This window comes from Zeus faber (assembly GCF_960531495.2).
Source record: "Zeus faber genome assembly, chromosome: 12".
Lineage (NCBI taxonomy): Eukaryota > Metazoa > Chordata > Actinopteri > Zeiformes > Zeidae > Zeus > Zeus faber.
Window position 1 is genome coordinate 19,317,272 of NC_137196.1, and position 11,420 is coordinate 19,328,691.

The window sequence follows — 11,420 nt, forward strand, 5'->3', positions numbered from 1 at the left end:
GTTTTCCGTAGCCTAATTTGTATCAAATTTGAAGGCCCTTGATAGGAAACTGACAAACACAATGGATTTTCTCCGTCTCAACCTGCTTTTTTTTGGTGGTGTTAGTTATCGTAGTAATATCTCTTTTTGGAATATCTATATTCTGTCTTCACAAGGGAGTAAATGGCCGTTCAAAAGTATTTGTATGTATATGAACGTACTTGGTGAATGAACGGATTATGAATCTGGTTCCTTCAGGGATACAGCCGGTCAAGAGCGCTTCCGGACTATTACTACTGCCTACTACAGAGGAGCAATGGTAAGTAACGTGAGAGAAATTATTAAGGTACAAGACAACTGTCATCAACAAATAGACGGAAGTTGATTTATATGTATATATTTATTTATACAGGGCATCATGCTTGTCTACGACATCACCAACGAGAAGTCATTTGACAACATCAAGAACTGGATCAGGAATATAGAGGAGGTGCGTTCACTATCACAAAATCTATACACAGCGAGAACAGCGTACGCTTTTAAAATGCTGACAAAATTGGTTTCTACCCCAATGTATTTGTCTCTCGCCTCAGCATGCGTCCTCTGATGTGGAAAAAATGGTCCTGGGTAATAAGTGTGACATCAACGACAAGCGGCAGGTCTCCAAAGACAGGGGAGAGAAGGTGAGGGGATTGCTTTGAGATGGACCTTGACATTGCTCTTCCGCACATGGATTAATGCATTCGGTAATTCTGTATAATATCTGAGTCAGTCTGTGTTTTTGATGGCATAAAATAAGCACACCGCTGAAACGAATGTGTTTCTTTGTTTTCTTGCTCCTTAAAATTAACAAATCAAAATTATTTTTATTATAAGAAATTCAATATTTTTAAAATTATTTATTAAAAAAATATTCAATTTAACTCTCCGATACCTACAGCCTAACCTTGAAATTTTAGTGGAAACTTTCCTCGTTTATTTTTTTTTTAGCAAGCTCATATTCATACTTGTTTGTGTTTTGCTCTCAGCTCGCTCTAGAGTATGGAATAAAGTTCATGGAGACAAGCGCAAAGGCCAACATCAATGTGGAAAATGTGAGTCACCATCGTTTTACCAAACTGACCGAACTACCCAATCAGTTGACAGAAATTGTTAGAAAGTTCATGCTTTCTTTCTGTTTCTCTTCTGCTCCCTCTAGGCATTCTTGACACTAGCCAGAGACATCAAATCCAAAATGGACACAAAATTTGTGAGTTTGACCCTTTTTGTGTGAGGGCCAATTCATGTTTTTTCTCGATTTATTTACCTTATCAAGGTTACATGTGGTGTAGAATTAACCTATTACCGTTTTTCCACCAAAATGAGCCAGTGTGTGCAAGTTATTTTTTTATTTTTTATTTTTTTTAATATATATATATATATATATATACGTGGGTTAACCCGCTAATAATAGGCGATTGACTCCTTTCCCATTGCCAGTAGACGAGTAGGCCTTTTTTTCTGGTGTCACGAACACCCCGGATAAAGGGAGGTCTGTCCGGGTGTCGTGTTTCCGGCGGGATTTATTTTTCATTATTAGAATTATTTTTAAATATTCTTTAATATGCATTTGGATGTGTCTCCAGGTGCATGCAGCCCACAGTGCATAGTCTGTCAGTTCCACCTGGTCGCAAAATGACGCAAAAAGAGTCCGGCGGCAGCGTTGCCTTTTTTTTTTTTTTTTTTTTTTTTTTTTGCTGATTTCGGGCACGTGCATTTTTTTTTTTTTTAATTTACAATGAAACAGCAACATTTCTCAAACAAACACAGGGGGGGAAATTTGCGTGTCTGCCCGGGTGTCATGTTTCCATCACTGCCGACCGGAGCTGGAGCCGATTTAAAAACCCGTGACTACTGCAGAGTCATGTGTCCCTGGAATGAATGGGGATTGTAACCTTTCCCACTAAAGACCAAAGCCAGAAGTTAGCGGGTGTTAGTGGGTTTTTTGTGCAGTGGGCAAGGTGTGCAGGTGTTATGTATCAGGAAAAATGCTAAGACCTTGCAGCAGTTAACAGGAGCGGGAATTCCCCACCCTGCTGAAGAAACCTTTTATGACAAGAAACCAATTTACCAACTTGTATTCATATTTATTCATCCGGTTAATAGAGCCATGACAACACAACACCGGACAGTTTACAATGGGCCGGCGGCTTGCGGGGTGCTATGCAAGGGCGCTTATTACGGATGGAGGGATATACTGTACTTGTCCTAAGGCCTCCTACAGCCTTCTTTCCTCTCCTCCCTCGATAAAACAGACTGTGCTGCGACACTTTCACTTTTGTAGCGTCTGACTAAGTATTGATAACACGTTCAGTGTTTTACAGTTTTTTTTTTTTTTATTTTATTTGCTAAAGTTGGCCGAAATTAATTAAATGGGTTTTTATTTCTAGCTTTTAAAAATAAAAGAAGGTGAAATGGCGGTGGGGGCAGTGGGCAAGTAATGTAATCGGTGTATGCTCCCACACAGCGTAGCAGGGTAACCGCGGCAACCATACTGCCGCTTAGCCCGAGTTTATTGCCTTTTAACGTATCCTGTACTTTTTGTTTTTTGTTTGGCTATTTTCTTTGGAAATGTGCTTATCTTTTTACATTTGGCCATTCGTGTTTTATTTTTTCAGGCTGTTAAGCTTTTAAGGCCAATTGTCTGTTCAGCAACGCAACGATCTTAACCACGGAAAATTCCTTGCATGTGAAAATGTACTTGGCCAAATAAACAGGTTCTACGGCAGTTAAACAAATGCTCCTTAATGGCGGGGCAGTGTATTTTGCCTGTTTTTATTTTTTTATAATTGATTTGTTTCTGTTCCAGGAGGGCAACACGCCGCAGGGGAGTAGCCACGGGGTGAAGATTTCGGAGCCTCAGAAGAAGAGCAGCTTCTTCCGCTGCACTCTGCTCTGAGCAGCGAGGCCTTAGCTGCCGCCCGGCCCCCCTGGGTCGGACGGCGGGACTGGACTGTGCTTCTTTACCAGCACCTCCTCAGCCCGCTCTCCCAGCCTGCCCCACACACACACACACACACACACACACACACACACACACACACACACTATTCTTCTACTCTTCCAGGCGGGCGGAGGGCTTGCTCTCTCCTTCCCCTACCGTCTTCTTCTGAAGGAGATGTATCGCCCCCCTCCTCCACCCACCCCGTGACTGCTGGAGAGAATACCACCAGGAATCGTCTTTTTCCCCGACTTTGTTTTTTTTATTTTTATTTTTTATTTTTTTTTTTTTTTCCGACTGGTAGTCTCTTCACGATGCAGTACGTGATCGTGCTCACTCTCACCCAGTGGCGTAACGTTAAGAGGCAGAGCCCCCGGCTGGCTGGCGAAATTGTCTTTTTTGGGAATACAAATGTAATGTTTGAAGCTATTTAATAGTTGGGGTTTTTTGGTTTGTTTTTTTCTTCTTCTTCTTCTTCCCTTTCATGTGGTAAGTGTCAACCAGAGACTGACAAGCTTGTTTTCCGCTGAAACAGAGTGACCGCAAAGGTTTGCGGGTTGTTATTTTAGCGTCATCACATATCATCCTGTAGTCATGGAACAATGAGACGTGGTGTTTTTTTTTTTTTTTTTGTTTTCTTTTAACAGTTTAGTTTTATCCTGCGGTTTGGATACGGTCATCGACAATCGTTTAGCGTCGACCGAGGGCGTACGTACGAAACCCTCCTGCCCCAACACCATCCATGCACTTTGTGTTTTAAGATGTTTACCTCCTCTCCATCGGTCTCCCAAGGCGCACGCCGGTTTGCAATACTTAACTTTTTTTTTTTTTTTTTAACGTGACCTCACGCGACTGGGAGGCAACATTCCGTATTTACATTCTCTCTTTTTCTAGAATTGGCTCGTTGTCAACACAGCGTCGGTGTTGCCGTGGGCAACACGCAATGCCCGGCCTTATTCCTTATTCCGGTGTTCTCTGAGCTGTCGGACAAAGAACTCGCCGGCTCTCTATGTCCTCGACACAAGGTCTTCCAGAGGTGGCGTGGGGGGAACAAACAGCGTTGTTTGCACCTCCAGTGTCGTGTTCCACCCGTGTGCACCGCCTCGTGCGCTACGCTGATTTTCAAAGTGTGCTGCCGAAGGAAAAAAAAAGGGGGGGGGGGTTTAAAAAAGTGTTTTTCTTCTGACTCACTCTGCCTAATCGCAGGTACGGTGTCCTTCTCCATTTTAGTAGCTCTGGTTTACGGGAAAAGCTTATATGACGTCTCTGGTTACGGCAGCAGCAGCAATTGGGAGGAAAAAAAACAAAAACTAACAAAAAATACTTCACGTTGACGTTTAACTGACATGTTGCTGTGAAATAGCACCCACCCCCCACCCCCCACCCACGCCCTTGCACTTTACCAATACCCTGTGTTTTGTGTATAGTCTGTGCCAAGTGGTAGTTTTGCAATACAAGATTTTTGCTTCATTTGAATATATACGGTTTTACATCTATTCGACGGTTATGGTAGATACATTTGGGTTATATGGGTCCATACATTTAAATGGCCCTTTATTTAAAAAAAAAATAATAATAAAAAAAAATGTTTGCAATGTTACAGCTGGTTTTTCCATTCGGACTGGGTGTTCGTTGGTTTAGATGTCTGTCGCTTCTTAGAGTAGCCGGTAAACATGGATTTTTGCGAGCTTTGCTTTCTCTAATTCCCTGCCCAAAGCTGAGCGGGCTTCAAAATTGTCGATCTCCGTCGGCTGGCGAAGCCCCAACCCCACCCGATCTGAACTTCAATGACGTCTCGTAATTCTTCCACGTTGTACAGTGTGTAGCGAGTGAAAGTGGGCGCCATTACGTCCAGTCTCGTCTGACGGCTAGGTGGCACTTGTGGCACAGTATCCACTGTATATCACTCCCAAATATTTACATTTAAACAGTATTTTTAGGAAATAGTCTCTTAACGAGTTTCCTCTGAGATGCAAATATTTTTACTCTACTGGTATTTAAGCTCGGTAAAAAGTCTTAATGTCACTGTGTCGGCATCTTTTTTTTTTTTTTTTTTAATTTAATTTTATTCTTAAAAGATGAGCTGCATTCATGCACCATATCGTTCATGCAGCCTCTTGTTGGATTCAACCGTTCGGTGTGTTCATCGGGACCTCGTCACTTACGCTTCACAACTGGTGTCTTAATGGCGTGATGCTCGGTCACTATTGAGCTATGCATTGTGAAATTTGGACCTCGGCATCCTTTTTTTTTTTTTTTTTTTTTCTCTCGACGGTTTGGTTTTGTACGGTGTCCTTTACGGACATCCATTTCATCCGTTTTTGTTTTCTTTTTCAGTGAGCCAAAAACAAAAAAAAACCTAAAAAAAACAGGACACTCTCTGTTTGTAGGAAAGCATCTGGAGGACACACTCGCAAGTGGAGTCTTGTACGGTGGGGAATTGAGACCAGGGAGTCCAAGACCGCAGAGATGTTTGACACTGCCGATTTTACGTTTGATCGAAAGCTTTAATTTATACAGAAAAAGAGCAGACTTTGTTCTTTTAAGTTTGGATTTTTCTCTTGTAGGAAGTCTACCACCTTTTACATCCCCCCGCCCCCCTGTATTAATGTCACACGACCATTCTCTCCGTTGTGAAGTACGCCAGAAGAAGAATGGAAAAGCATTTTAAGAGTCAAACAGCTGTATTTACCACATAAAAAAAGATATACTTTAATTGTACTGTACTTTCTAAAATATACAGAAATGGATCTACTATTTGTAGATATGTGTACTTTTGAATTAATAAAATAAGATTCTTTCAAAAGTTTTCAGTTTTATTCATTTGGATGCACGTTATAATGACAGGAGTTAAAATTGACCGAGGGAACCCTGTGTTGTCGCGGGGGCCGCGCAAACTCCTTCCTGGCACAAATAGCTCCCTCCTAGTGACCCTCTTGACTATTCTGGCAGAAGTTTTATTTTATTTTTTGATATCCCACTGTCACTGAGCCCCAGCGATACTTGAATGCTTCTGGGTAATGAGCCTTGTCCTGGTGCATGAAAGGGATGGATGACAGATGGGAGGGTGTGAGGCAGGTCGAGCGTCACCGCAGACTGCTCCCAAAATACGTTCCCACAATTCCAATTTGTTTTGTTTTTAAGTACAGCCCGAAACATGTACCTTAGAGTAATTGTTTGAGCGTGACCACACTTGCACTGTTGTACTCTTTTTGTACTCTCGAGCTGTTTTTGCGTCGAGAGATGGGCTCAAGGTGATAACAATGTATAAGGATGAAAATGAAGCAATTTTTCTGCCAAGCGTCAGTAAACATGTCGTCGTCATGGGGGCGCTGCGCGTCTTTCACCAGGACCCCAGCGTTCCCCCGCTTTCTCAGGCACCCGGGTGTGGATTGGCTCATATCCTTATATGGAAGGTGCTGTGGAAAGAAATGTCATGGGTTACGTCATGCAGTAAAGGTATATTACTCATTTAGAATGACTGATAAGAATTCAAAATTGCAGTTTTTTTTTAATAATGGAGTATTTATTTTACACACTACAGTAAAGTTATATCCCTCGCTTGGTGACTTAGGATAGAAAAAAAAATTGTATTTTAATAAAATAGAATAAATTACACATGCACATACAAGCCATGTCTTTATTGTGCAGGGCGTTCAATATTGTAGCTCACCGCTCTATATCTGTATCTATATAACTGTTCTTTCTTACCCCCAGTTACCCCCAATATCGAACACATAACCCCATTTAAGCCCCACTTGGTTGGCTTCTAGTGAAGTTTGAGTCTTAGAAAAAAGGTGTTTTAGTGTTGCTCTAATACCTTTGGTGTGTCGTGTTTTTCCCGAATCCCTCTGTGCATATAATCACCAGGAACACATTATTTTCTCGCCTCAAGTCACACTTCGAGCCATTGGTAGGCCTGCGTACCTGAGGAAGTCGGGAGCTCGGACTATCATGTGCTGGAAGTCCTCCAGCGACAGCCGGCCGTCGTTGTCCAGGTCGGCCTCGTCGATCACCTTCTCGCAGACCATCCTCACCTCGTCCTCCGTCAGCTCGTTCCGCGTCAGTTTGTTCAGCGTCTTCTCCAGGTCCGCCTTGCAGATGAACTCGTCGTCGTTGAAATCTTCGAGGGGAGAGGGGGGAGAGTTCTCATTCCTCGGATCACATCTCGAGACACTTGAGGTGTTTATTGTCCCCGAAGGGGGACGGTAAAACACAAACAATAAGAGCAGCAGGACAGGTAACACCCGAAGGACCCGGTAGAAAAACGAAACAATAGAGGAAAAAAATAAAAACGACACACTCTCAAGTATCTATCCATGCACAGCATCCGTGCGATACTAAGGAAAGTGGTTTCTAAGGGAAGAGCTCCTGAGCAGTGTGCAACCTCAGATTGTGTGAAAATGTGTCCAAGGGATGAAGGAAAATTTGTACCTATTGCACTTTGGGAGAAGGTTAAATCCCTGATATTGACCGAGCCTAGTGCAGGATTTGTCGCTTATGGAAGTCTAACCAGGGGGTCTGCTGTATGCCAGTACTTTTACTGACCGACCACTAATATAATGTGTTATAAGATAATACGGGATCATAATCATCTAGTCTCCTCGCCGGTTCCAGGAGCCTGCGTCGTTCCTCATTAGTCTCTCCTTGTGCGTTGTGCTTTGAGGCAATTTTTTTTGAGTGACGTCCTCCTTTACTTTTTTTTTTTTTTTTTTTTTTTTTTTTTGGAGAGCATGAATAATGGATTCAAACTTTCCTTTGACCCGTGACCACGGCTGTGTGTGAGTGCATGCGTGCGTGCGTGTGGGGGCGTGTGTGTACGAGTGCAATATCGTGGTCTGTCAGCTATATTTAATTAGGGGGGACATGGGTGCGGAGCACAAACAGGTCTTTCACAGGCTGTCCCCCATGATAATGCGCTGGTGAATCATTTATAGCATTTGACATGCCTTCCCTCATGTTTAAAGCTCTGTAACCCCTCAGCACGCCGCCCCTTTTGTATACTGAACCTCCCGTATAGAAGGTCGGCTCCGCTGCGTTTTATTATGACGGATGAACTGTAAGGTAAAAACTTTTAAGGTGAACGAACAGGCCCGCAGCCGCGTCCGCATCTCAGGCTGAATTTCTTATTCGCGGGGAGGAGGATAGTAAAAAAAAAAACAACAAAACACGGCCGAGCGCTCGAATTGAAATTGAACCCCGAGGGGGTAGCTTCTACCGTAGATCTTGAAGGCGTAGTAGGCCTTCAGGTCGCGCGGCGCCATCTCGCTCAGGACGGAGAACATGTCGAGGAAGTCGTCCAGCGTCATGTTGCCCTCGCCGTCCTCGGAGAAGACCTCCGCTATCCGCTGACGGAACGGGTTGTCCTGGGTCGGAGGAGAGGAGCTGATGAGGGACGTCCCATAATAAAGCTCGACAACCGTCCCACGGAAACCGCGCGGAGGCGGCGGACCGGGTGGGGGGGGGGGGGGGGGGGGCGTCGTTTGAGTTGCTGACATACTGTTTGGACATCCATAGACGGTGGTGGGGAGCAGTACGTCACAAGTGCTTAGTTACTTTACTTTAGTACATTTTTCAAGTATCTGTACCTCAAGTATATTCAGTTCTCTGAGACATTCTGCTTTCATCCCATTACATTTCAACACCGATATGCATTAAAAAAAGAAAATGTGGATTTCTATTTGTGTTTGTATATATTTGTGCATTACGATGACGCCACCCATACTATCTTCTTTTTTTTGGAAATTGTAATAAGGATGCACGAGCACTCATCTGCAACAAAAAAAAAGGTACGGTCAGCACTTTATGTTGTATTATAGGGGCTGGATTTGACAAGTACTTTTACTTTAAATACATTTAAGAGCAAGTACATATATCCTTTTTTTTTTCTTTTTTTTTAAATAGAAATACTAATGTGGCACTTTTACTTTTACTGAAGTAAAGGGTCTGAGTACTAATGAGTAGGCCTCCACCACCATCCATACACAGCTGTTGACTGTAACCTCATGTGTTATGTTGTTTGTTTTAGTTTTAATTCAAGTGAAGCGTTGCCATTTGGAAGGATGGCCAGTAAGCATTACACTTATAGGCTTATTTTTTTGACAAAGCCGTGCACTTTCCCTTGAGCTGGGGGCGGCCACCAACATGCACGTCGCTGGAAGGACCTGCGTGAAGAGAGGCCCATAATTGACCCAATCCCTCCAAGTACGCCTTGTGGAACGCACCACCCCACTTCAAGTTTAAAAGAGTCGGGTAACATATAACCTTTCAAAGACTTTTGTCGATTAGTTGGCCATTAATTATGTATTGGCGACACAGGGAGAGCGGGTCTGCGGGGTGTGTGCAGGACAGTGCGTCCACCTTCAGCTCTGGCATGCTGCCAATTAACTCATATGGCAGCTTCACATCTGGCTGCTTGGTGTAGTCGAGGGGAACAAGCTGCGGCGCCAAATCCCGATAGCGGTAGAACAGTCTAGAGAGGAGTTAAAGGGAAGAAGGTTCAGTGTTGGATTCCAGAAATATCCTATTTTTTTTTTTTTTTTTTTTTTACATGATATCCTCACAATCAATTTACGACATTGGTAACAAATATAGGGTCTACAGAACGAAGGGATGAATGTAAACAAGAATTTCCCCCCAAAAATCTCAAATTTGGTCTCAGAGTACACTGTGATTTATGTTTAAAATGACAGACACACGAGGACACTCAAAGCAGGGCTCCCATGTGTTTGAGTAATGTTTGTTATTCATCTGAGGCTGAACTCACCTGAGAATTTCTTTCCTTGTAAAATATGTACAATCCTGAAAAGACAGTCAGGTCATGGCCCCCGTTAATAAATTCATAATAGAAAATGATATTGGATAAAGATGCAATCTTATAGTGAAAATTATTGTTATTTGTTTTTTCATCCTCGTCGATTTCTCAAACGACGCGCGGCGGCTCGCTGCTGACTTAAGACCACCACGAGGTTCTTTTAACGATGCGGATGAGGGAAACTTCTGAAGGAAGAGACCCATTCAGCACCCGCTCACGTTTTTAAAAAAGAGATCGGCGTGAAGCAAATCTCACGACGCCGAATGAACAAGCACTTCCAGGGGAGGGTTGTTGACAAAGACACTGCGATCTCTGACATCACAGGCACTTGGATTCAGCCTCGTTTCTACCTCAGTAAAACAGACGGACCGGGCGCCGGCTCGGCCGAGGCCCGTCCGCCCGTATTTCCTCTATTTGCAAATGTGAGCAGTGATATGATGCGCACGAAACAAACAAAGCATTTTGTTTTGGGTCGTTTGGTCTGAAACGGGAAAAGGCCAACCAAGGCAAAGACTGAAGGAGGGGTAGACACCGACCTGATAGGCGTCTAGCTGCTGCGCGGTGAAGATGGTCTGTTTATTCCCCATGTCTGTGTCTCATCTCCATCGCTGCTCCGCCATCAAATGCCTTTGTGGGGCGCTGGGGGATATGTCAGATATGAAATCCTGGGCACAAAAGGAGACCCGTGCCAAAACGGGGTATCGGGTGTCGGGCTGCCACGGGGGCCCTTTGGTTCCCCATTGTAAAGGCCGCATTTCATCGTTTTCTCCGACGTGAATAGCGGCCCCCGTGACAATGAAGCAGGGCTGTCGTCCTGCATCATGCCGAGTGCTATCCACCCCCTTAGTGCCACAGTGTGACCAACGCCTCGCTCCCCTCTCGGGTTACGCGCGCTTCAGAGCCGGGTTTCGTCGTGGGCAAATGGGGCCTTTTGATGGACTGACAGCTTTTATTTTGGCTGGAAACTAAATATGAGATCGTCAATGTGGCCATGGATCAATATTTATAATGTGATCGTTCGGCACGCATCTCCTCCGCGCCCAGCGGCGAAAAAACAATTGGAACCATGAGCGCAGAGAGCCACGGTTTTGAGGGCTTGGAAAAAAAAAAAGTGACTTTTGATCTGACTCGTTTCGTTTGTCATAAGTAAATAATCTAGAGTTACTCACACGCATGTGTTTCGATTATTTTCTGCATCGTAAATCTTTCGCTTCGAGTCTGCCATCCCCGAACAAAACGGCTCCTAGGGGCCGGACTATGAGCTTTGCTACGACTGCCTTCGCTGGAATTGCCATTTCGGTCCTTTTTGAGGTCGGAAAAGGACCTAAATGTGTGCAAAATGTCGCCAGTGTTGAAGGGGAGGGTGCGAAGGCCTTGTGGTTGTCATGAGCTTCCACTGTTGGATGTAAAGTTAGTTTTTTTTGTTCGCATCTTTAGGGATCCTCTGAGTCCCCTTGAGGAAAAAACTGTATTGGCATTATCAGGCCGAAGTTTAGGCTGTGGTGATTTTGGGGGAGGGGGGTCACAGGTCACATGTGGATGACTTTCAGCTGCCTCCATTTTATTATTACACAATTCTTTTCTCGTCCTGCTGCTATCAAAGCACACACTTATTTGTCTGTAATTCAAAAAATCCTACACCTGTCT

At 44.0% G+C, this 11,420-nt stretch overlaps 2 protein-coding genes across 3 annotated transcripts in view; one reads left to right on the forward strand and one right to left on the reverse strand.

Annotated features, from left to right (window-relative positions):
* LOC307238567 (ras-related protein Rab-8A-like) overlaps positions 1-2,959 on the forward strand; it is a gene marked incomplete at its 5' end in the record, with an annotated part of 4,198 nt that extends 1,239 nt beyond the window's left edge. The window contains 6 exons of the mRNA XM_080011607.1: positions 238-298; positions 392-469; positions 573-662; positions 1,008-1,073; positions 1,178-1,228; positions 2,828-2,959. Of these exons, the coding sequence (XP_079867733.1) occupies positions 238-298; positions 392-469; positions 573-662; positions 1,008-1,073; positions 1,178-1,228; positions 2,828-2,917 (436 nt within the window). The 3' untranslated portion in view covers positions 2,918-2,959. The remainder of the gene's footprint in view (positions 1-237; positions 299-391; positions 470-572; positions 663-1,007; positions 1,074-1,177; positions 1,229-2,827) is intronic.
* A 3,397-nt stretch (positions 2,960-6,356) lies between these two features.
* Positions 6,357-10,360, reverse strand: cib3 (calcium and integrin binding family member 3; the record flags this gene model as incomplete). Of its 2 annotated transcripts, XM_080010691.1 has the most annotated exons (6): positions 6,357-6,378; positions 6,887-7,082; positions 8,178-8,325; positions 9,320-9,431; positions 9,726-9,760; positions 10,310-10,360. In XM_080010691.1, 6 exons carry the CDS (start codon positions 10,358-10,360, stop codon positions 6,357-6,359), a joined length of 564 nt encoding a protein of 187 aa, XP_079866817.1. The 2 variants fall into 2 exon arrangements, with proteins under 2 accessions (XP_079866817.1, XP_079866818.1); XM_080010692.1 differs by lacking the exons at positions 9,320-9,431; positions 9,726-9,760.
* Positions 10,361-11,420: the final 1,060 nt, after the last annotated feature.